This window comes from Cryptomeria japonica, chromosome 10, assembly GCF_030272615.1.
Source record: "Cryptomeria japonica chromosome 10, Sugi_1.0, whole genome shotgun sequence".
In the NCBI taxonomy this organism is placed as follows: domain Eukaryota; kingdom Viridiplantae; phylum Streptophyta; class Pinopsida; order Cupressales; family Cupressaceae; genus Cryptomeria; species Cryptomeria japonica.
Genome location: NC_081414.1, coordinates 493,796,759 through 493,823,412, shown reverse-complemented (window position 1 = coordinate 493,823,412; position 26,654 = coordinate 493,796,759). Strand labels below are relative to the sequence as shown.

The window sequence follows — 26,654 nt, the reverse complement described above, 5'->3', positions numbered from 1 at the left end:
AGATGTTAGTCTCAAAAATGTTGAGACAGTTGAGATCTCCAACGACAATACTTTGAAGCTATTTGTACCAATAGATATTAAAATAGGGCCTCATAATATTATCTGATACTGTGTATATTGTTATGTAATATGGTTTGATAATGAATATGATGAATGCCTTATATAATGGAATAATTTAAATATCCTCCTTTTTTTTTAATTTTCCCCTTTTCAATTGCTGTCCCATGCAATCTCCCAGAAAAAGGTCACAGATCTCCCATTCGAAAATTGTGTTTCTGCATTTTTTGCCATCCTTGTCCTGGAAAAGCTGTAGAACATAATCAACTGTAATCAAATTGCTATGAGTGTCAATACGTTGCTTATGCACTTGATTATTTGGGTGCCATATTTGATTGCAAGTACTTTTATAAGTAATAAATACATCAAGAACCTCAAGATCTCTTTAACCATGGATGTTGCAGATGGTGGCCATGACAGTGGCAAAAAAGGAGCTTTCTGGAACTTTCCGGACATTGAAGATTGATGAAATTGATGTATGTATTTTCCTTAAGACATTTATGAAAGGACCACTGGCACATCTACTTCTCATTACTAGATATGCTTGTGCTGCATTTATCATTTGTTTTCATGTAGATAATTTATAATTTGACATCTTATGTTATTTCATTGAACTGGATATATTTTAATATAACAGATTGGAAGATTGTAATATTCTGCTCTAGAACTTCATTTAGAAACCTGTAATTTATGCTAGAAGTTGATCTGATTCTTATATTCAAATATTTAGTATATGAGCTCTAAATATGAATATTCCTTGAAGTACTGAGCAATGTTGTTTTCAAGTGCAATGGGCAGCTTAATATGAAGTTTCTAACATATCAGAGAAATAGGAAGCCAGGCCGAAGCTTAGTAACTAATTAAATGAACTGGTCAGGCATGCCCTGGTCAATGTTTAAAATTTGAAAGCAGTGGTCTTTACTTTCAGAAGGGTCTGATAACCTTCTGATTGCTTCCATAACAGAAAATGCAAGATGAGATGCTGGATCTAGCTGGTTACCGTTCTGAGATTCAGGATTCTTTGGGTGAAAGTTACTCAGTACCTGATCATTTGGATGAAGAACTAATGGGAGGTAAGATGTTCGTGTTCCTTACAGATTTTCCTGTAATGTTGCATTATATACTGAATAGTTGAACTTGTTAATATTTGATTATTATAAGTGAGGGCTGTAATTCTAATTTATTATGCTTTTCACTGGTCTCATATTCTAGTTACCTGCTTTGTTGGTATTGGAACAGAACTAACTGCTTTAGAAGATGACATGGTATCCGAAATTCACAATGATCAAATGCCTGCATATTTGCAACCTGAGAAAGCACATGAGCTTGAAGCTGGTTTTGAATTACCATCTGCACCTTTTGAACATGGACCAACTAAGCTTCAGCATACTACCCAGGTGTGCTAGTTCTACGAAGAATATTAGGCTTCTTTGATCATACCTGATCCAATTCCTAATTTATTTTTAGCATTCACAGGTGTATTTAGAGCTGTAATAATCTTTTTATCATCAAGAACCTTCAATATTTTATATTGTCACAATGCATGCATATCTATGAATAAGTTTTCTGTGTTTAACTGAGTGGATCTAGGATCATGTAGTCTAATTCTGTCTAGCGTAAGAGGAACTTTCTACTTGTAGATGCAATATTTGTAGGAATTTTCAGTTTAGTTAGCATAAAATTAGGACTGAGGACGCAACATGATTTTAATTTTTTATTTTTACTGCTTAAATTACAAAATCTTTTTGTCATAATATCTTAATGGGAACAAACTACAGGTGCTTGACAACTTGGGCTGGAGAGACCAGCATGTTATCAAAGGTATCTTATCCATGTCATGAAGAGCCTCAAACCCCCCCATGCTTCCTTGTGAGACTACACACATCCAAACTCCTGGATTTCACTTGCAATATCTGGATCAGGATTATTTTCGGAATGCTATCTAATATAGATGTGCAACTTCTATGTCTCTGTAGGGTGCTTGCCTATCCTATATCACAATTAATTAAGTGCTATAATATTAGGAATTAGAGCAGATGCAAGAAGATGAAACAGGGTGGTCATTTTGCGTAACCTCAAGAAAGCTTCTTTTGCTTCATACGATTTCTCCTTAGGATCCTGCTCTTTATCTGATATGATTTTTTCTATTGGTTACAACATGAGTTGCCCATCATATATTGTGCCCAAACAAGCCTAGTCTATATCTGCATATATAATGGCAGACATAGTGGGTTCTATAAAATCAAGGAAGTCATCAGCCTTGGTCCATCAATCATCATCGAAGATTTAGGAGTTTCATCTTTGAGTGTCCTTTGTGCTTGATTGCATGTAAGGGACCAAAATGTTGTTAATAACCATGTTGCTTAGGCTTCGTTCAGCTTCACAAGTTTCCTAAATTGTATGGGAGGTGAGTCTAGTCTCAGCAACCAAAAAAAGGTTAAGTTATAAGAATATATTTTAAAATTGAAAAATCAAAATGACTGATAGAAATTTAATACATACAGTAACACCACAAATCTGTACTGCTTCTAGGGCTTAGATGAAGTAGGAGATTGTGACCATGAGGAATAGTTAGTTCTATGCTCTTCAATTAATGACATCTGGTCTAAATGGGTTTAGCCTTGTATTAAATAGAGGTAGTCATTATTTGATCTGTACATAAGCCAATATTGAAAGTAAGTCATATTCCAGTTTCGGGTGCATGTCATAATGTTGTTAGTGTCAGATTAAGTACCGAAGGTTTCCCTAAACTTAGTATAGGGAGCCTAGGTAGCATTTGCAGCTCAGGTAGAACAATTACATTGCCAATTTTCCCTGGTTTTGCTCATTTTTGCTTGTGAAAACCCATTGGGCTTCCATATTACTTTATGATATAATTAATCCCCTCATTTGATCCCATTTTCTTAGATATTTAATGTTCACATTTTATACAAACCAAAGCAACACATACGAATACATGTTTGTGCAACCCTTCTGTATGATGTAAATTTTACCTCATTTCTTATGCCAAAACTTTAGTTAAATCAGACCATTTGGACAGTACTCTTCACCATCTATGGGAGGATACGTTTGGATTTGTTGTGATATTTTAAATTGGATAAAAGGCCAATAAGTCGCATTTAATTTTTTCACTGAACCGATTTGTGCAAGTATTCCACACTATTAGATATTGGTCTAGTTAACTGATATGATGACTGTTCTGCATGGTTGATTCAGATTCAAGCCTAGACTTGATCCCTATAAAAGTCTTACTTTCTCTACCCATCTAGTGAAAAAAGTGGTGAGGCCCTTCATTCTTACACACTAATTCACATAGAAAAACAAATGGACACACTTTTTTGTGTTCCAATATACATGGATACATTTGGCGCATTGCATTTCCTTCGGAGCAAGCATGAAATAGCGCAACATTTGTAGCAAGAATTCAGATTTGCTGAAGTTTGTGCCTAGAAAGGGTTCTCTAAGTTGGTTTCAAGCAGATGTGGTTCCTGTGCAAGGAACAAAACAAACCTTGTACTCCTTGATTGAGTTTTTGATCTCTTTCTTGAAATCTGAAGAAGCTTAACAAGGCCAACCCATTTCATAGTGATGGGCTATCTTGGCCTTGTCAAGGAATATTGAGTTGATGATGAGTCACATGCTCTCCAATTTTGTGAGGGCATGCTAAGCTATTTGAGTCTCCTCACCACCACAATATCTCCAAGCAAGACAAAGACATGTACCTTGATTTGTGTACTTACCTTGCAATTCACAATATAAATGAGATAGGTGTTATTTTCAAGATAACAAATTTCTAGTTCCTTGCTTGATTTGTTAGCATTACTTTCTTTTCCTTCCTTAGTTTTTAGATAGACTCCTTGGTTTGATTTGCTCAGCCAAAGTCATCTTATGCGATTGAAATGTTAGGTTCACCACGGAACATATGCTGAAATGTGGTATAAATATATTTTTTATGCATACCCCTGCATAAGATCAACTGTCCAAGAAATTTAAAATGTAGTATAGATATGTGTTGAATGGAAAATGAAGAACTAATTCACTTACATTTAACAACTTCAACCTTGAGAATGTACCAAAGAAGGTTTGGGGCATATGATGCTTTTTCATAGACTCACAAGAACCTACGATTCAGTTTTCTTTGCATAAAATTGCTCTTTCCATGGGTTTTTCTCCATATTTTGCAATATTTAGTTCAGTGAATGGGCTATGCAGTGAGTTTGAAAAACATGATCATGTATCACCTCTACATACTTTTGATTGCTTTACAAGTTTTTGCATTGTTTGTGATTACTTGGAGAACATATTGAGGACCTACAAAGTCAATAACAAATTTGAGGTTGTCAACGATGAAGCTGTAATGTCCCCTTTTGGTTCATTCCAACATCTTTGGAAACACCCAACTTTCTTGGAGAGTGCCAACTTTATTGGAAAGGTATTTTGACAATGGTAGAGAGTTCTTGTGGCCAAGATGAGTACAATGGTACTTTCCATGTATAGATTAATAGGATATACTCTGTGTATTTTATTATGTGTTGACAGAAGTGCAAACTTCCCCATCAACACTTTCCTCTTAAACTGATTTCTTTTAATGGGAGAGACCTTGTACTTCCAAGGACCCTTAGACTAACTCGTGTCTATGAGGATGCCAACAATGAAGTGTGTGTTCTTCACTCTCCCCTCACTTTTAAGAACATATGCCTTTAGGGAATACCAAAGATCGATATTCCCAATTTTCATGGGTACAAAGCTAGTACATGTTTAGGAACGGTGGAACGCTACCTTGATATTTATTAGGTTCTAGAAAATAAGCATGCCACTTTGGCTGGCTTTGCTTTAGGAGTAGCAGCCGGTGATATCTAGGGTGCATAAACTAGGGAATTGTATCTCTCTAGAGCTAAATCCTGAGAGACATTTTGCCAATGGCAAGAATGCAATATTATTTATTTATTTATTTTTCAGCGTTGTTTTTTTTGGTATAATCTTACATGAAACAGGCAATGCACGTTATCAGCATATTGAAAGATTGACCTAAATGTCTCACTTTAAAATTCTTACATTCTGCAACAATCAAGGAAATATAATTTTGATTTACTTAGTAGTCAAAGTTTGCTTCTTTTAACCTTCTTTGGGATGTTAGGAAAAGTTTCATATCTGACATGGTAATTATGGCACATCTTGACTGAAAGGCTTTTGTGGATATCTGAAGTACAGAGCAACTTGAGGCAACTTGGATTACTAACAAGTGGAGTTGACCAGTTTTCTCAAATTCAAGTGACTTATCTAAGTTTGCTGCATGTTAATGTTTACCTTGTGCTGACTGGGTTTGATCGTTGAGGAAAAAATGGATGTCTTGTTTTCGAAGGCTAGTGACATCATTTTAGTGAGACATGATAGCTGTCTCGACGTTTTTACTCATTTCAATTATTTTTGGTCATGTACTATTCACCTTTGAGATATTGTCTAATGCTTGTTTGAGGAATTGTTCAAGACTTGTCTCATTTTGAGTAAATGAATTTTTTGGAGTGAGAATTAAATGATTGCATGGTTTGCACAGAAGAGAACACTCTGCTTAAATTTATTTTTGGTTACATTTTTCCTTATTACAAATGAAATGTGCAAACTGGAGCAAGAATTTTATTTTTAAGCATGCATCTTTATCTATTTAATGAGTATGATGCTTCACGTGCTCATTATTTGACACAGATTCGATATATGGCTAGGTTTCATGATTGCACCTTTGTTAAGGAGACTATATTTTGATGAACATCAATGCAAAATTTATACCTTGAAATCATTCTTCATGCTTGCTAAATGGTTTTATGGCTAGGCGTAAGAATACTTTGGGGCTCATTGTGAATCTGTATATGAATTTCCATTCCTTTTGTCTATTTTTGCATTGCTTTTCACAATGAATTGACTTAGGAAAATAAAAGCTTTGTAGTGCATTCTTGGGCTCAATTGATTCAGTAGCGAAGATTATAATAATACAATGTGTGCTTTGTGTAGGGTGTAGATGAAGATGATCTTCCCGCTGCCCCTAAAGCGTCTTCGATTAAAACTTGATCCATGCGGAAATTGAGTAGAGTGGACTCATTTTGAATACGTCCAAAATAACAAAATTCTGTATATAGCAGCGTTTCTTCACAATTTTTATAGTGATAGATGTTTTGATAACATTCTTTATCATAATTTGTAAGGATACTAGAATGCTAAGTAGAAGATTATTCTTTTCTGTTTAAGAGATAAGTTAGATGATTAGTTTGTGATTCATCCATTTCTTTCCAGTTAGAGCAAAATCTAATAGAACATTGCAGTATAAGTTTTTGTCTGATAACTGGAAACAAGAAAAGTGTCAGGCTCGCCATGCTGCGTTTAGCCTACAATAGATGTTGAAACTACAACAAATAGCTATATACCTTGTAAGGATTGTCTAGTCTTGGACCAGATAAGTTGTTACTCTGTTGCCTGCTGGATGTTGACATTCTATTGAGATCAGTCCCATTAACACTACAACCATTCCTTACTCTCGTTTCGCTTTAGATATAATTTTTTTGTTTAGCATCTTTGTACACACTTATGGGAGGGAGATTTTTAATTATTTTTTTCAGTTCAACTTGAAGGGAAAGCTGTTGTTTTAGAAGCTTAAAGGAAGATTTTTTTAAAAACTGTGTAAGAGGAGAGGGTAGGCTGAGCAGGCAAGCGAAGATTCTTGTCCGCAACCAATCAAATATTTTTTTAAGAGGCTTGTAGACTGAGAATGCCATACAAGTGTATGATATGATTATGTACATACATGATGCATCTTTCCTTATTAGACACGGATACCATCTTATGGTCACCTAGGATGACTAGAGAAATACATGAGTCAAATTCAATAAACATTAAATTTTAATTAAGAGTTTCTGCCAAATCCTCCACTAATATATAATTGGGTTGTACATTGGTTGGGATTATGAGATAAGGGTGACTGGTAAGTGGTTTCATGCTTGAAAAGCTTTATCACGGGGAAAGAGTTTAGAGCGCAAAAAATTTGGGCATTCCGTTCCTTACCAAGGAATACTTAAGAGGTGCTTTTGTGCTAAGTGAGTCCACTTGCTTTGCAAATGTCATTACTTACCTTGAGATGACTAAAGACTCAAATTTCAAAAAATAAAAATGATTACTGGTAATTAATTCCGAAGATTGGTAATTAATTCTGAAGATTTTAATATTGTTCCTTTTTAAAAGCCTTGAAAATTTAGCACTTGGGCCCATCTTATTTGACAATATTTATTGAGTTTGTTATATTAGATATAATTAGAATAAAAAAAATACAATAATATGAATTTAACTAGAACAATAATAGTGGAAATATATCATAATATGGAAAGGAAGCAATTGAGATTAAGATACAAAAGACTAGTTGATATGTTCTTAAGGTGGAGGGAAAGGTTGTTATACCATCATTATGAAGTTTTTCTCTTTTAGAATGTGTTGGTAAGTAAATAGATCATTTTGGTTTCTTAATTTATATTTGATTCATCTAAAAAGCAATGGCATAAATATGCAACATTGGGAGAAATCACTACGAGATAATAGGTGATTGCATTTGAGAGGGACAGTTATTTCTAAGATAGTGGCTTTTAGGGGTTGTTGAGTACTTTTGATTAGAAAGCATAGAGAAAACAAAATAGGAAAAATGATGGAAAGAGAGAAGTCTAGAATGAAATAAACACATATTCACATATGGATTACTCAAGAACAAACATGGATGAATGTGAAAATCTTTCTTTCACATGGGAACGATGGTGTGCGTAGTGAATGTAATGAGGGATAGTAATATTGTTTATAAGCAAAAAGTGCTCACTTCAATTTGATTAATATTGTTTATTTGTAGAAACATTGATTTCGTAAACTGTGTTGTAATCAAATTGAAGTGAACACTTTATGCTTATAAACAATATTACTATCCCTCATTACATCCACTACGCACACCATCGTACCCATGTGAAAGAAAGATTTTCTCATTCATCCATGTTTGTTCTTGAGTAATCCATATGTAAATGTGTTTATTCCATCCTAGACTTCTCCCTTTCCATCATTTTTCCTATTTTGTTTTTTCTATGCTCTTTGATCAGAAGTACTCAACAACCCCTAAAAGCCACTATCTTAGAAATGATTGTCCCTCTCAAATAAAGTGCATGTGTACAAAGTCAATTCACATGGATTCACAACACAGTTTACGAATTCAATGTTCGTACAAATAATCTAACAAACATAGGAATTTGGTAGATTCTTCATCTAAAGGAAATGGTCCAGTTGTCGCCCATGTTCTAATAACCATTTTCAAATACATATTAATTAAAAACCCACTAAATCTTTTCATATGTAATAATAGTTGCCCACCTATATATCTGGTAGTTAAGAAAAAGTATTTAATTGGAGTTGTAAAACTTTATTGGTTACCCATAGTGCACAATTACTAGGACATTAGTGCATAGATATTGGTCAAAACATTTATTAGAGGACTAAATGTATTGGATCAGTTGTGCAACTTTTGTGGTGGTCAAAGGGAATAGTTAACTATGCAATATAATATGAATCCTTCTTCGTTTGTTGTAACTACCCAAAAGACGAAACAAAACTATAAACTCTTAAGTTGCATACGAAAAAATTGTCAAAATTCAATTTATCGTTTAAGAACTGAGGATGTGCAGAGTTAGGGTGGGCAACTATTGGTACCCTTCTCCTATGAGAAACAAATGGATTTCATAAACAAAAATATTGGAACTTGTGCAAAGTTAGGGTGGGCAGCTACTGGTACCCTTCTATGAGAAACAAACAGATTTCATAAATGAAAATATTGTAACTCATGAAAGCAATTTTTTTGTTTATTTTCGACTCATTATTTTTCATTAACCATATTGGGAAGCAAGGCGTACACAAAGTTTCGGTTTCCGCTCTCATGGTCGAGAGAAAAGAACCCTTTACTATAATTTTTCAACCCCTTTGTATCCATTTGCAGCACAAAGTAGATGCACAACTTACATTGTCCTTTACTTAACATGAGTTTTGCCCCTTTTTTTTTTTTCATTTGAACAATTTTACAAAAGATATTACATGAGCAATACTTAATTGCTACTACTTTAAATCTTGCATATTAACAAAGCTGTTTTCATCTCAATACCAATTGATTTTGCATTTAGAAACTTCAAATTTTATGTTTATTTCTCTTGAATAGATTTTCATAATACATAACACATGCAAAATGAAAAGTATCTATTATTGCCACATTTGCACATATGTATCCAACCAAAGCTTCATACCGTGATTTGTCAACCTTTCGATTTATAAAAGAAGATTTCCATAAAGGTTGAGTTTCACATTGGTGTTTATGAGGAGCATTACTTTAGAAGTGATCTTGGATGGATCGATACATAATGCTGCCAAATCAAGTTCCATGATTAAATATGCATATTCAAAAGGAGAATGTGTCAACCATTTCTTCAAGAGTTAAGAAGCTTGGCAACCTCATCGACCATGGAGGCATTGGCTCTAACTCCTATGATATTTTGAGGATACATCTAAACTAACATATTTAATATCATGCATTCTAATGGAAGCATCATCTCAATCACCTTGACCTAAAGCATCCATATCATTTAGCTCTTCTTCAAACATAGTGTTCAAGACTTTGGATCAACCTCAAACAGTTAAGCTTATATAAGAACCTTGTTGTGATACCAATTATTGAACACACACCAGTGTTGAGAGGGGGGGTGGGGGGCGGTGAATCAACATAACCATTAACACGTTTATTCCAGATAACAAACATTCATAAACAATTAAATGAAGACATCATAAGATCATTCACATCAATTGCACATGAACATCGAAATTTATGTGGAAAACCCAAACTGGGAAAACCATGGTGAGCACTTGTTCATAGAAATGATCCACTATATAAAATGATTTACATAAGAGGGAGTTCACTGCTCCGAACTTGTAGATCGAGGCTAACTGCTTCTGGGGCAAGATACAAAGAAATGGACTTGCAAACCTGAAGCTAATTGCAATAGGGCAAGATACAGATTTACAACTTTCAGTAAAATAATTGTACGAATAAAAGCATCTCAATATGCTAATTACAGTCATTGTTATAGGACAATCTCTAACCTTATTTAAATATTTGGACCACCAGATCTTCCAGATCACTGCAACTACATCAATCGTCACTTCTGCACTTCAATACCATCTGACACAACAACTCAAATCACATCGACATCCTTACATCAAGTCACATATACTCCCTGCTGAAATCCACACATATATTTCACACTTCTCTTTATTTCTTTTCAACAAATCATCACATATATGTACCAATCCGAAACAAAACATCCCCACCAACTCAACCAAAAGAAAGATTGTAACGTGTGTGCATATGTTTGACCCAAGATATACCACCAAACCAAAATATGAAACACATAACCAGATCTAAACCAACATCCAATGTGCAACATCGGACCAAAAGAATACTTCACATGTAAACACTGGACCAACAAATATATGATACATGTAACTTCGATAACATAACCTAACACATGTACCAATTATGTTATTTCACAAATGAAAGAGTCTGGACCAAAACAAACAACACCCGGACCACAAAGATAAAGCTTCCAACTATCCTCGCCATAAAAAAACAAGCTAACCTCAATTGGATCAACTGCCAACACAACCTGTCTACATCAAACCAAAAAATCATTCATAGCAACCTCCACTCAAAAGCATAATTGCAAATACTTCAACACAATATCCAACTCAATTGATGTCCAAACTAGAACATATCCAGACCACACTATTTGACATCAATGACAACAAAGCACACATTTGTAACAGGAATCTCATAGGCTACAACACATTATAGCTTCTTTCCACTAGTTTTTGTATACTTTTACCTTTTGGCTCTTCAAATTTGCTTATATTTTTGTCCTCCCTCCTTTCTCATGACTTACCACCTACCCCTCCACTACTTCCAAAATTCTCAAAAAGTTGTCATAAATATCTCCTTGGAATCTTCAAGAATTTTTTTAAAATTTATAACTCTGGCCCAAGTATAGCCCAACTTTTGAGAGTTGTAACTTTTGATTTGAGTACTTGATTGAGCCTTTTTTTTAAAACTAAAGATCTCAAAGTGCTCTACATGCTTGAAATTTTACATGTCTTATTTCCTTGAGTTTTGGGGTCCCATAACATCATTTAAAGCCTTAAAATCCAATTTTTAAGAATTTTTCAAGAAAATTTAAGACTTAATTCTTTAATATCTTCTCTCATAGACTTTTTCTTAGCTTTAAACATACCCGAAATGTACAAAATTCAAGTTCAAATCTTTTTGGAAAATCTCAAGTCCCTATGTATTCATATGTAAACTTACTAAAAATAGAGGCCTTGCTAAATTTAACCTTTTAAAAAAAGAAAGAAAAGTTCTAAACCATTCTTCAGGGATTTTCAATGGAAATAATCTTCATAGTTTCTCACCAAACCTAATAAAAATTAAAACAAAACATTTTTTTAGGTGATGCAAGATTACCCTTATGCCAAAGGTGCTCCTTCATCAAATGGTCACGTAATTAACGATTAAAAGTCTAAGAAATGTAATTATTCTTAGTAGTCCTTTAATAAGGATAAGTATAGTAGTGAGGTATTCATTTTAGCTGATTTCATGGTGATGATTCCTGGTTGATTGACTTTGGTGCTTCTTGTCACATGACATCGAGCATAAGGATTGTACTTACAATATAGCAAGAGTAATGAAGGGCACGTTTTCCTTAGTGATAACTGCTGGAGATTGTTGGAGTTTGTTGATAGCATGAGCTTGTATGGTTGTCATTGATGTCAAACCTGGTTATCCAGATGGTTGTTGCTCTAGATATGCTTTGTCAAACTTGGTTATCTTGATGGATTTTGGTTTAGATATGCTTTTGGTGTTGGTTGTGTCATCCTTTATTTAGGGTGGTGCATAATGCTTTTGGTGCCCTCTATATATGTTGCTAATTGTATTGTGGTTTAATGGATCATATTCTTTTGGTTCAGATATCTGTTGGAAGATGTTAATTTGGGTCTTACCATAGCATGTAGAGATCCACATGGAGTATTGTGCATAAGAAGAGGTTAGGTGGCTAGCTGGTTGATTATGTCTTCATGTTACATTTGGTAATGCCCTTTGGAGTATGTGTTAACATATGTGGTTTGTTGGATCAATCGTGGAAGGATGTATTGTGATATGTTTTGGTTCCATCTTTCTCTTGGAGTGGATCGATCTAAGTATTTTAGGTTTAGGTGACTTATTTTGTGTAATATCGCTTATTCTATTTTGGTTGACCCTTAATTAGGATTTCAATGTTGTATATCATATTTAAGATGTGCAGATGGATGAATTGTGTGTGGAAGAGAAGTGAATTGTGTGAGAAGTGTATGCGAATGATTTGCAAGCAAATTGAGTTTGTGCTGATGTGAAAGACAGTTTGAGAGGAGGTTTGAAGCTGATATATTCTGCAAGACAGTGTTGGGACAATGAAGATTGTCATAGATGTTTGCCATGATATTGGTCGCTTGATTAAGTTGTTCAAGGACAATTTGAAGATCAGGAGAATCCTGCTCAATTTCAATTTAGTTATTTCATTTGTTGCTGATTGATAGTGAGTCCTTTGACAACAATTTGTATCTTATCCTAAGGAAGTGTTCTTCAACTGTGCAAGTCCTCTATGTATCTTGCCTTAGGTTGTGCACCTTAGTTTTGTAGATCCTTTAGGTGTTGGTTCTCCTTGGCTATAAGTCTAAAACGTTGTAAATATTGTTATTCATATTGCGAGTTAGATTCTCATCGTGGTGTAATCGTGGTGTTTCCCTATTTGGGTTTCCACGTAAATTTGGTGTTCATGTGTTCATGTGTTGATGGTTGATGCTTATGTGTTGATGATTAATGTGTTAATGCTAAGTAAGTTGATGTTGTTTATTAATAACTATTTTTGAAGTCTCAAATTAAGTCATTCCCCCTCTGTCTTGTCGAGTGTTCAACAATTGGTATCAGAGAAAGGTTCCTCTTTAGAAAGCTTAACTGCTTGAGGTAGATTTAGAGATGGCACACAACCTTAATATCAAAGCACCAATGTTTGAGGGAACAAACTTTAATTATTGGAAGGAAAGAATGGAGTCTTACTTGGAAGCATTGCAAAATAGAATCTGGGAGATTATTCAGATAGGTTATCAACGCCCTCCGAATGGACCATCAAGTTTAGATGAAATTAAGGCTTAGGAGACAAATGCAAAAGCTAGAACAATTCTTATCAGCTATCTTAGTGATGAAGTATTTGGTAAGGTTAAAGGAATGAAAGAAACTAAGAGAATTTGGAATAAGTTGTGTTATGCATATGAAGGTGATCTGAAGACTCAACAAGCAAGACTTTTGAACCTAAAGCAAAAATTTGAAGGTTTCAGAATGGTTGATGATGAAAGTGCTAAAAGCTACATAGATAGAATGAATGATACATCAAAGGCTATTCAAGTTGTTGGTGGAATGCTAAAACAAAGTGATGCCATAAAAAAGATATGGTTTACATTGACTAAACCCTACAGACTGAAAAAGTGTGCTATTGAAGAATGTCATTATCTGAAAAACTACACAATTGATCAACTTATCAAAACATTGTCTACCTATGAAATTGAAGAGATGGAAGATATAAAATCCTATCTAAGAGAAGCTGCATTTAATGTTTCAAGGATATTAATCGAAAGCAAATGAGAACCTAGATGAGATTGAAGCAAATTTTGTAAGAAGAATAAAGCAAGGAACCAGAAAGTACAAAGGGAAGTTGCCCTTGAAATGCTTTAATTATGGAAGAATTGGTCATTATGCATCTAAATGTATATACAAATAAGACTACAAAAAATTTGATGATGATGAAAATAAAAGTAGATGCAAAAGACGTGATTTTAAAAAAAGAACAGATGATAGAGATAAAGGAAAAAAGCTTTTGCTCCGTGGAAGCACATTCATCTGAGGAAGAAGATGTTGAAGACTAAAATGAAGAATCTTTATTTTTGGCTATAAAGAAGAAGTATTAGGAAAGATCCAGAAGACCGGAAGAGAAGACTGCACTGCATGCTAAAGTTGAACCAAGATCATGAATCATTGATTCTGGATGCTTGAATCAAATGATCAGAAACAAAGACAAGTTTATCACCTTGAAGAAGTATGATGGAGGATCAGTGAAATTTGCAGTAGAGGAAGCTACATCGATTTGTGGAATATGAAGTATCTCGATTGATGGTAAGCATAAAACCGATGGTGTTTATTATGTAGAAGGTTTGAGACATAGTTTTTTGAGTGTTAGTCAAATGTGCATTAAAGGTTATGATGTTACGTTCACAGATATTGAATGTATGATAAAAAAAGATAAAATAAAAAAGATGTTAGCAAAAGGAATTAGGACAAGTGGAAATATTTATTATATAAAGGACAAAAGTGGAAACATATGTTATCTAAGTCAGAGCAATGAATGTCGGTTATGGCATAAGAGGATGGGACATGTTAACTTTGATAACATGATAAAGATTGGTAACTTTAAGGTAGCAAGAGAGTTACCGAGGATTGTCAAGCCTATTACACTGTGTGCAGGGAATGTCAGTTGAGGAAGCAAAGAAGGAGAAGTTTCAAGAACAAAGAGTACTCTACGTCATATCCATTGGAGATAATTCATACAGACTTGTGTGGCCCTACAGGGACAAGCATACTTAATGGTGAAAGGTTTTTTATGTTACTCATTGATGATTATTCTAGAATGGCATGGGTTACATTTTTGAGAGAAAATATGAAGCTTCTGAAAGATTTAAAGTTTTCAAGTCAATGGTAGAAAATCAAGTTGATGCTAGAATCAAGTGTTTGAGATTTAATAGAGGTGGACAATTTACTTCAAATGTATGGTATTAGGAGATATCTTTCTGCTCTGAGAACTCCTCAGCAGAATGGTGTGGTAGAAAGGAAAAATAGAACTTTTATTGAGATGGTTAGAACTATGATGAGAGATGCTAACCCGGGTAATGTGTATTGGAAAGAAGTTGTGCATATTGTTGTTTACATTCTTAACAAGGTTAACATAAGAATAAATCTTACAAAGACACCTTATGAGTTGTTGTATGAAAGACCACCTATTGTGAAATATTTCAAAATCTTTGGGAGTAAGTGCTATATCAGAAGAGATGAGAATGACATCGAAAAGTTTGATACCAGAGCAAGTGAAGGACTATTCTTGGGATATGCTACAAACAACAAAGCCTATTGGTGTTACAATAAGAAATTAAACAAGATAGTGGATAGTACAAATGTGAAAGTATGCGAGGTATGGGATCAGACTTCCCCTCAACTTGTTCAAGAGACCAAATTTGAGATCATTCCTATTGCTGTAGAAGAAAAGACAGATCCGGAAGGAAGCAATGAAGAAAAGTTAGATGAAATAGAAGAAGAAGATAAAGAAGAACTAGAGCAAGTAATCAAGACCCCAAAATATGTGCATAGGAGCCATTTAGAAGATCAGATAATCATAAACAAGAACAAAGGAGTTCAGACAAGAAGAAGTGTTATAGAGGTAAATGAGAAAACTAATTGTTGTTTTCTTCCACTCATTGAACGTAAATCATATGAAGAAGCGAGCAAAGAAGAAAGTTGGGTTAATGCAATGGAAGAAGAATTGAATCAGATATGGAAGAATTAGACTTGGGAGCTAGTACCTAGAATGATGGATAAAAATATGATAGGAACTAAATGGGTGTTCCAGAACAAACTGAATGAACAAGCACAAGTCACAAGAAATAAGGCAAGATTGATATGTAGAGGCTATTCTCAGGTAGAAGGTATTGACTTTGAAGAAACCTTTGCCCCAATTTCTAAGATGGAAGCTGTCAAAATGTTTCTTTCTTGTTCTACGTACAAGAACTTTAGAGTATATCAAATGGATGTTAAGTTAGCAAATTATAAATGGAGAAGTGAAAGAATAAGTATACATTGAACAACTAGATGGATTCTGATTGTCAAATAATTCGGACATGGTTTGTAGATTAAAGAAGGCATTGTATGGACTCAAACAAGCACTTAGAGCATTGTATGCAAGATTGGACAAATATTTGTTACAGCAAAATTTTAGGAAAGGTACTACAGACAACAGAATCTATTTCAAGGTTGAAGGCATTAAGTTGTTGATTGTGGTTGTTTATGTTGATGATATTATCTTTGCAGGAAGTGATGGATTGTGTAAAGAATTTGTCGAAGAGATGCAAAAAGAATTTGAGATGTCTATGTTTGGAGTGATGCATTCTTTCTTGGTCTTCAAGTTACTCAGTTGAATGGTAAAAAATTTATTTCCCAAGCTAAGAATGTTAAAGAAGTTTGATTTGGAGAATTGTAAACCTGTTACTACCCCTTTAGTTTTTGGATGCAAGTTAGGTGAAGATGATACATCTCTAGATGTTGATAAGAAGAAGTACAGATCTATGATTGGAGGACTGTTATATCTTACTACTTCTAGACTTGATATTATGCAAGTTGTGTTTGCTTGTGATATTTCAAGCTAGTCCAAAGCAAGCTCATGATCAAGTAGTGAAGAGGATTTTTAGATATCTGAAAGGAACTCAAGAATTTGGTTTATGGTACAAGAAGGATGGAGATTTCATATTTAAAGCATATACAGATGTTGATTGAGTTGAAAGTATTGATGACATGAAAAGTACTAGTGGTGGTGCATTCTTTTTGGGAGACTAATTAGTTTCATGGATGAGGCCAAAACTGGGGTAAGGAATAAATTGGATTCAGTTTGGTCTAAGTGTCAATTCGGGGGTCATGAGCTTGTGAGAGGTGTTGTGGCTATTTGCGCAAGGCCTATAGGTAGCAAGTTGAGCGGGGATGAAATGAAACTTGTAGAAATAAACCTACAACAAACTAAAATAATTCAAATGAGAGGAACTACCACTTCCTGGCGATAGGATCTGCAACAATCTATGACAAGAACAACTTATGATGATTACAAAATTTAAACAATTAACAAACCAAACTTGCAAATAACATTAATTAAGAACGAAAAATAAAAACACTGCTAAACTACAGAGTCACCAGATGTTCCAAGAAGTGGGTCCTGCCTCCTCATTACATTCAGTGATGGAGCACAAATTCCTTTCTACGCTGCTGCTTTGATGATGAAAGTTAGTATTTTGTTTTTTACAGAATAATAAACTTCAATATGTAAGTGTGCACAGAAATCCGTCCATACAAAAATCTGCCTATGTTGATATTATAGACCATATTTATAGAGGTCGAATCTATAACAAACGATATATAAAATAGAATAGTTTGTTTTGGGTTGTGGCTAACAAACTATATTATAGCAGTTCACTTAAAACCTCCATTGTTGGCCATAAATTAAAAATAATTTGTTACATCAACAACTGAAAATAGGAAACAGACAAATTGACAGGTTTCCTTCACCACGGGTTTCCCCATCACAAAAATGGCGCACGTGGATTATTGGTCTATGCTATTATAACAATGATAAAAAATAGGCGATATTATGATTGTTGGTCTATGCTGTTGTAATTATTTTTCTCTGGTATATAGCCAACAAGTAACTGATGCTACCTTGGAAGTTGATGTCATGTTTTGAAAAGGTGACATAAATACATTGTTGATCGAAAAGTGATATGCAACAACTCTTACCTAGAAAGTGACAGGAAGCTTTGTATGCTGCAAGCTATATTTTTCAAGGCTTAAAATCATGATTCTTGTTAGTAAAGGCAATCGATAATTAATTTCCATATTTTTATCCAAAACTATATTAAATATCACATATATATATTTAATCATATGCAATGTAAAATGGTAAGATTATATGAAAATGGTACGGAAGTTGAATGTAGGAATGGTTATGAAGGCATATGAAAATAGGCCAAAATATAACATAGAATGGAATAGGATTGGCTCTCATCAATAATACCAATGCTATAAACATTTCGAAGAATTCGGTTACGCATTGAAGAACTAAACATATTTCAATCTGTTATCATTTATTCAGAGAGAAGGTTGTAGAGAAAGAAGTCAGGCTGGAATACATTTCTACATCAGAGCAGGTAGCAGACATTTTTACTAAGGCTTTGACGAAGGATACTTTTGAGTATCTCAAGCAGAAGTTAGGGGTTACTGCCCCTCCTTTTTCTAAGTAGATGCATCTTCGGTGGTGCATCTTTCCAAAGGGATACTTAACACTTATCCTTGTCTCCTAAATTGATGTTGTTGTGGCTCTCAACGAGAGCAATGGTGTGAGTTGATCAGTATGTTATTTAGCGCCCGTTGTTATTGTTGTCAAAGGGGGAGAGAGAGTTGTTGTGAGAATATTTGGATCATATTGGTGTTGCCATCGATGACAAAGGGGGATATTGTCGGAGTTTGTTGGTAGCATGAGCTTATATGGTTGTCATTGATGTCAAACTTGGTTATCCGGATGGTTATTGGTTCAGATATGCTTTGTTAGACCTAGTTATCTTGATGGATGTTGGTTTGGATATGCTTTTGGTGTTGGTTGTGTCATCCTGTATCCAGGGTGGTTTGAAATGCTTTTGGTGCCCTCCAGATATGTTGCTAATTCTATTGCGGTTTAATGGATCATATTCTTTTGGTTTGGATATGTGTTAGAAGATGTGTTGAGATGTTAATTTGGGTCTCACCATAGCGTGTGGAGATCCGCATGGAGTATTGTGTATCGCAAGAGGTTATGTGGTCGATCGGTTGATTATGTCTATACTTTACATTTGGTAATATGCCCTTTGGAGTATGTGTTATTGTGTGTGGTTTGTTGGATCAATCGTGGAAGGATGTATTGTGATATGTTTTGGTTCCCTCTTTTTCTTGGAGTGGACCAATCTAAGTATTTTAGGTACGGGTGGCTTATTTTGTATAATATTGCTTATTCTATTTTTGCCAACCCTTCTTTAGGATTTCAATGTTGTATCTCATATTTAAGATGTGCGGATGGATGAATTGTGTGTGGAGTAGAAGTGAATTGTGTGAGAAGTGTATGTGAATGATGTGCAAACAGATTTGAGTTTGTGGTGATGTGAAAGGTAATTTGAGAAGAGCTTTGATGCTGATATATTCTGCAAGATAGTGTATTGGGACAATGAAGATTATCAGAGATGTTTGCCATGATATTGGTCACTTGATTCTATTGTTCAAGGACAATTTCATGATTAGGAGAATCCTTCTCAATTTCAATCATTGTTGATTGCCAATGAGTCCTTTGGCAACTGTTTGTATCTTGTTATGAGGAAGTGTTCTTCAGCTATGCAAATCCTCTTTGTATCGTTCCTAAGGTTGTGTGCCTTAGTTTTACTAGCCCTTCAAGTGTTGGTGCTCCCTGGCTATAAATGTAAAATGTTGTAAACATTGTTATTCATATTGTGAGTTAGATTCTCACTATGGTTTTTCCCTGTTTGGGTTTTTCATGTAAATATGATGTTCATGTGTTGATGGTTGATGCTTATGTGCTAATGATTAATTTGTTAACGCTAAGTAAGTTGCTGTTGTTTATTAATAACCATTTTTGAAGTTCTAGATTGAATCACCCCCCTCTCAATCTTGTCCAGTGTTCAACAATAACAACTCCTTGAAGATAGTTTACTAATGAAAATTTAGACTTGCCTTCATGGATAGTTGAGTAAGGAAACTCTTAGATGTGTTAATTATGATGGTATGATGAAAGAATAAGTATCTGGTAGATTACTGAGAGGGGGGGGGGGGGGGGTGAATCAATAAATAGAAAAACTGATGCAAACTTTCCCAATCTCAATCTCTCACACAAAGTAAACTTATCAATGAAATACCACTGTCAAGATGAAAACTCATAAGAAACCGGTTGACTGTTACAACAACTTAACAGTAAACGTCATTAAACTTGTAAACATCCAAATGCTTTATCATATGTCAACATACTTCATTTCTCAATACTTCCGGTTATCATGCCTTATCAGAAATAGTTAAGTAGTTAATCAAATCAACCATAAGATCATAACCACAAAAACATTCACCACATGACACAAGTATTTTTGACGTGGAAACCCAAATAGGTGAAAACCACGGTGAGATGAGACTCACAAGATAATATCTGAACTCTTCTGAAGTTCGCCCTGTTAGTAGCCAAGCCTATTAAAGCTTTACAAAAGTCCTGTTAAGAACTGATCCTGTTAGGAATCACCCGGTTAAGGGATTGACTACAAATGCCTTGTTAGAAGTAATACCCTGTAAGGAGTAACCTCAGTAGAGGATTTGAAAATCCAAGCTAATGGGCTACCTTGTTAGAGGACTTGAATAACACCAAGCTTGTTAGAGCTTACCCGGTTAGGGGATTTCAATTCTGCTAGAATTGTTAGAAAACAACAGGGGTTTGCTGATTTGTCTGAATAGCACTACACTTGTTTGATCAGATCCTTTTAAGATCCTATCTGCCTTTACTCAAACTGCAGACTCATCATCCAGTTCGGCAACCGCACACTCAACCGATCTTTGCCAACACCTTCAACTGGACAACTTCATCAACCTTATAAGCAAATCAATCAGGTCGGTAACACAACAAAAACCTAATTCTCTCATAGAGATTACAAACAAGTCGGTTCAAGTATGACTGTTGGATTACATAACAATCTTTACACATCAATCAAGAAAACCTCAACCGCTCCTTCATTACCGCTTCATCGAGCTCAGTAACTCATCACACGCTTTGCATTAGATGCAATACATTTGTTGATTCCATTGACAAACAACACGCCAAAACATTTTGAACTTGTCTTCATACAATGATCGTACGTGTCACCATCATTACCACTCAACATCAGATCATAAACCAACATAACCAATTCAACAACCTTAATCAGTTAGGGTTTAACAAAAATAATTGGTAGGGTTTACCAGTTACAACAATAGAAAAGGTTTACACCATTACACCGGTTATCGGTTCTCCTCACAAATTCTTCCTACCGGTTACAGTAACAATATTACAACAATATCAATAATATCATTACCGGTTCAATTGACATAAATGACAACATAACATATCATTAATGCAATCTTCATGCAAATGCCAACAATCTCCCCCTTTGGCATTGATGGCAATACATATATCAACACCATTGATTGCTGCTATGATTGTGAATAGGAATCATGGTTTACATTACCAAGTATTCACATAATTCTTCTCCCCCTTTGACAACAATGCCAAATTGAATGTAAAACATGTAATGTCAAATTTTCACTGTGCATCAACAACATACTGCAACTTGATGCTCCCCCTGTGGAATACATCCACTTCTACGCCAATCCTTGTAAAATTTTGCAAGTGGTTCAGGGATTGATGTAATCAACATCATGCTCAACTAACCTCATGAAGGGGTACAACCCCTAGTTGACTTCTAAGATACTCAAATGTAGTTTTAGGTAGAGGTTTGGTAAAAATATCTGCAAGCTGATCCTTGGTAGAAACATGCTCTAAGATAACATCTTTGCTTTGCACTTTTTCCCTCAAGAAATGATACTTCAATTCAATGTGCTTGGTTCGTGTGTGCAAAACAAGATTCTTGGAAATATTTATTGCACTTGTATTATCACATAAAACCTTTATAGGTTCTGAAATCTTCATCTTAAAACCTTCCAAAATGTGCCTCATCCAAATAGCTTATGTGCAATTCATATAAGCTGCAACATACTCAGCTTCAATAGTAGATTGTGAAGTACAACTCTGCTTTTTACTACTCCATGAAACAAGCCTTCCTCCAAGAAAAAATGCTCCACCGGTTGTGCTTTTTCGGTCATCAACATTTCCTACCCAATCAGTATCTATGTACACCTTCAAGTCAAAATTTCCTCCATATGGATACCATAACCCATAATCAACAGTAGCTTTCAAGTATCTAAAAATTCTTTTGGTTGCTATCAGATGTGTTTCCTTAGGATTCTTCTGGAATCTAGAAACTATGCCAACTACATGAGCTATGTCCGATATGCTGTGAACAACATAGTGCAATTTACCAATCATTGACCTACATTCCTTCTCATCAACAGAAATAGATTCATCTTCCTTAGACAACTTGCAACATGTAACCATTGGTGTCCCAACTGGTTTACAGTCACTCATGCCAAATGTCTTCAAAACCTCTTTCACATACTTAGACTGTGTAATGAAAATACCATTCTTCATTTTTTGTATCTACAAGCCTATGAAATTTTTTATTTCCCCTACTAAAGACATTTCAAACTCATTTTTTATTTCATCTACAAAACTGTTGCTCATGACATTATTACCTCCAAATATGATATCATCAACAAATACTTCACTGACCAGTATTTCATCTCCTTCAGACTTGAGATATATGTTACTATCATCACTGTTTCTCAGAAAGCCTATCTTCATCGGATATGTATGAAACCTTTCATACCATGCTCTCGGTGCTTGCTTTAATCCATATAAAGCTTTATACAATCTACAGACCATGTCTTTCTCATCAGTGAAAACATAACCATCTGGCTGCTCTATGTATACTTCTTCTTCCAATATCCCATTAAAAAATGCAGACTTAATATCCATCTGGTATACCTTGAATTTCTTATGGGCTGCAAATGCAAGTAAAGTTCTGACACCTTCCAGTCTTGCTACTGGTGCAAAAGTTTCGCCATAGTCTTATCCTTCTTGTGCATAACCCTTGCAAACCAACCTTGCCTTGTTGCGAACTACAACACCATCTTCATTCAACTTGTTCTTGTATACCCATTTAGTACCTATAACATTCTTATTTACCGGTCGGGGTACTAGGGTCCAAGTGTTGTTCTTCTCAATTTGATCCAATTCCTCCTCCATAGCTTTAACCTAATGATCATCACCAAATTCCTCCTTAGCAGTTCTTGGTTCAATAGTGGAGATCATGCAAGAATTCTCTCTTATTCTTCTTCTGGTTAGTACTCCAACATCCTTATCCCCAATAGTCTGTTCAAGATTGTTATTCAGTCTCACATATCTAGGAATAACATGATCATTATCTTCAGGTTTAGCTTCTTCGTTATCATCATCTTCTTTTGAATTTATCTGTTTCGGTTGAACAAGTGCATCAAAATTTGCTTTTGTCATTTTCAGATTTCACAGTTTCTCGTTCCAAAAACAAAATGCAAGGATCTTCATCCTTTTTCTCTGAACTGGTTCCTTCTGATACTTTGGGAAATTCACCCACCTCGAACATCAACACTCTCAACAATTGTCTGTGTCCAGTTGTTAAAACACTTGTAGGCCTTACTCTTGGTGGAATAGCCAAGAAATATACCTTCATCACTGTTAGCCTCAAATTTGCTAATGTAATCATCTCTCTTAATAAAACATTTGCTTCCAAATATCTTAAAATAGCTAACATCAGGTGATCTTCCATACAAATATTCATAAGGAGTCTTGTCCTTACCTCTCTTCACTAGAACTCGGCTCATAATGTAGACAGCTGTGCTGACAGCTTCTCTCCAAAAGGTTTTTGGTACACCTCCTTGTATCAACATTGTCCTAGCAGCTTCAACAACTGACCTGTTGTTCCTCTCTATGATACCATTCTGCTGTGGTGTCCTTGGTGCAGAAAGTTGCCGCTTGATACCATTTCCTTGACAATACCTAGTGAATTCCTCAGAAGTAAATTCATCGCCTTGATATGTCCTCAGACACTTTATCTTCTTGCCGCTCTCTTTCTCAGCTAAGGCCATGAATGCCTTGAACTTACCAAAAGATTCAGTCTTATCCTTCAAGAATGTGACCCACATCATCCTTGAGCAATCATCAGTGAAGATCATAAAATATCTGTCACCTTGAATAATTTTTGTTCTTATTGTTCCACAAAGATCTGTATGAACCAAATCTAACAAATATTCCACTGAAAAAGCTTTTCTCTTGAAAGTTGAAGAAGTCATCTTCCCTAACTGACATTCTTTGCAAAGAGCATTAACCGGTTTGTCTAACTGAGGCAAACCTCTCACTGTCTTGGAGTTACTCACTTTGATAATCTTATCAAAGTTTATATGATCAAATTTCCTATTCCAAAGCCAGCTATCATCTATTTTTGCAATCAAACAGTTGCTAACTTTAGGATTAAGGTGAAAGAGGTTACCTTTAGTTTGCTTCCCAGTTGCAATCAATTCACCTTTGTTGTCAAAGATTTTGCACATACCATTTTAAAACTCCAGTGGGTATCCTTTGTCATTGAGTTGTGCCACACTCAAAAGATTGTGCTTTAGACCTTCAACCCAGTAGACATCATCTGCAATTCTCTTCCCATTAAGAGAAATAACTCCCTTACCTTTAACCATGCAGGGTGAGTCATTGTGAAATCTAACAAAATTGTCATCAAATTCCTTCAAAGAAAGAAATTTGCTCCGATCACCAGTCATATGATGTGAACAACCACTATCAATGATCCAATCATCAGAGTTATCCATCCTAGATACTAATGCCTTCTGGTTGGACATCTCTTCCTTAATAGCTACAAACACAATATCTTCACTAGCATCACCATCAGATTCTTCATCAGTGATACCACTATCAACAACAATAAGACAATATCTCTTGCCTTTACCCTTATACTTCTTGAATTTATCTCTCTTGTGTTCATTTTCACCATTAGGACAATTAGCAGCTATGTGGCCAATCTTGTTGCATGCAAAACATTTCAAAGGTAATTTACCTCTATATTTACCAGTGCCTCTAGGCAACTGCTTTGCCAACAATGCTTCAAGCTCCACTAAATTGTCTTCATCCTCAACTTCTCGACTGGATCTGGATTCATAACTGTGACTAGTATCTCTACTTTTTCTCACAAATAGGTTAGAAACAGAAGCTCTAAATGTAGACTTAGATTTCTGTACACTACCATCATAACCATTTAATTCAAAAGCAGTAAGCTTGCCAATGATGGAGTTAAGAGTAACCTTAGTTTTGTTAATGGAATTCAGCTCCTGAATAGCTGTAACTCAAATAGCATAGACCGGTAGCAGTGTTCTCAATACCTTACTGATCACTGTGGCATCTTCCACTTTCCCTCCTACACTCTTAATTTCACCGACTATCTCTTTTAGCCTTTGACCATACTGCTGGATGTTCTCACCTTCAGCCATCCTCATGTCATCAAACTTTCCTCTTAAACTCTCCTCTTTAGCAATCTTAACATGTTCATCACTGCTATAAATCTCTTCAAGTTTTTTCCATACCTCATATGCAGTTTCAAGACCATGAACATCTACATATTTAGTATCAGACAGGGAACTGATAATAGCTTCTAATGCTTGATGATTTTCTTGTTGTTCTTTCTTCTGATCATCAGTCAGAATCCCAGTGGGTGCAATATACTTAGTATCTACATGATCCCAATACTGGCTTCCCAAACTCTTGATGTAAATTTTCATTCTGTCACTCCACATCCTATAGTTTTCTCTGTTAACTTCAGACCTTCCTTCTTCATCATGATCTAGCAGATCTTTACCTCAAGCTGTTAGGCTTAGACCTTAGAGGACCTGAGACGCTCTGATACCAATTGATGGTATGATGAAAGAATAAGTATCCGATAGATTACTGAGAAGGGGGGGGGGGTGAATTAGTAAATAGAAAAACTGCTACAAACTTTCCCAATCTCAATCTCAATCACACAAAGTAAACTTATCAATGAAATACCACTGTCAAGATGAAAACTCATAAGAAAATCGGTTGACTGTTACAACAACTTAACAGTAAACGTCATTCAACTTGTAAACATCCAAATGCTTTATCATATGTCAACATACTTCATTTCTCAATGCTTCCGGTTATCATGCCTTATAAGAAATAGTTAAGTAGTTAATCAAATCAACCATAAGATCATAACCACAAAAACATTCACCACATGACACAAGTATTTTTGATGTGAAAACCCAAATAGGTGAAAACCACGGTGAGATGAGACTCGCAAGATAATATCTAAACTCTTTTGAAGTTTGCCTTGTTAGGAGCCAAGCCTGTTAAAGCTTTACAAAAGTCCTGTTAAGAAGCAATACCTTATAAGGAGTAACCTCAGTAGAGGATTTGAAAATCCAAGCTAATGGACTACCTTGTTAGAGGATTTGAATAACACCAAGCTTGTTAGAGCTTACCGGGTTAGGGGATTTCAATTCTGCTGTAATTGTTAGAAAACAACAGGGGGGTGCTGATTTGTCTGAATAGAACTACACTTGATTTCCAAGAACAAAACACATAGAGCAGATAGAGAAATGAACCATTTCTTTCCTGAATGCAACCATATGATATAGATTTCACAAAACCAGCAGTAGTAAACACTAACCCTTCCATTTCAATCATTCCACAAACATCTATAGGAAGATTGAATAAATTTCCATGCACGGGAAGCAAACTGAAAATTACAAAACAAATTCAAAACAAGAAGGAAACCTCCAACCTTGAAGCAATTAGCAAGCAAAGAGATGAAGAACAACCAGTCTTGCAGCTAGGTCGAATTTGCAGCTCCTCTAGGAAGTTTTT

The 26,654-nt window shown here is 35.1% G+C and overlaps 1 protein-coding gene across 1 annotated transcript in view; it reads left to right on the top strand.

Moving 5' to 3' along the window:
* The window catches only part of LOC131039450 (vacuolar protein sorting-associated protein 60.1), a 65,825-nt gene extending 59,245 nt beyond the window's left edge, over window positions 1-6,580 (top strand). The window contains exons 4-7 of the mRNA XM_057972228.2: window positions 462-533; window positions 1,022-1,130; window positions 1,297-1,454; window positions 6,064-6,580. Coding sequence (XP_057828211.1) covers window positions 462-533; window positions 1,022-1,130; window positions 1,297-1,454; window positions 6,064-6,120 — 396 coding nt within the window. The 3' untranslated portion in view covers window positions 6,121-6,580. The remainder of the gene's footprint in view (window positions 1-461; window positions 534-1,021; window positions 1,131-1,296; window positions 1,455-6,063) is intronic.
* The last annotated feature ends 20,074 nt before the right edge of the window (window positions 6,581-26,654 follow it).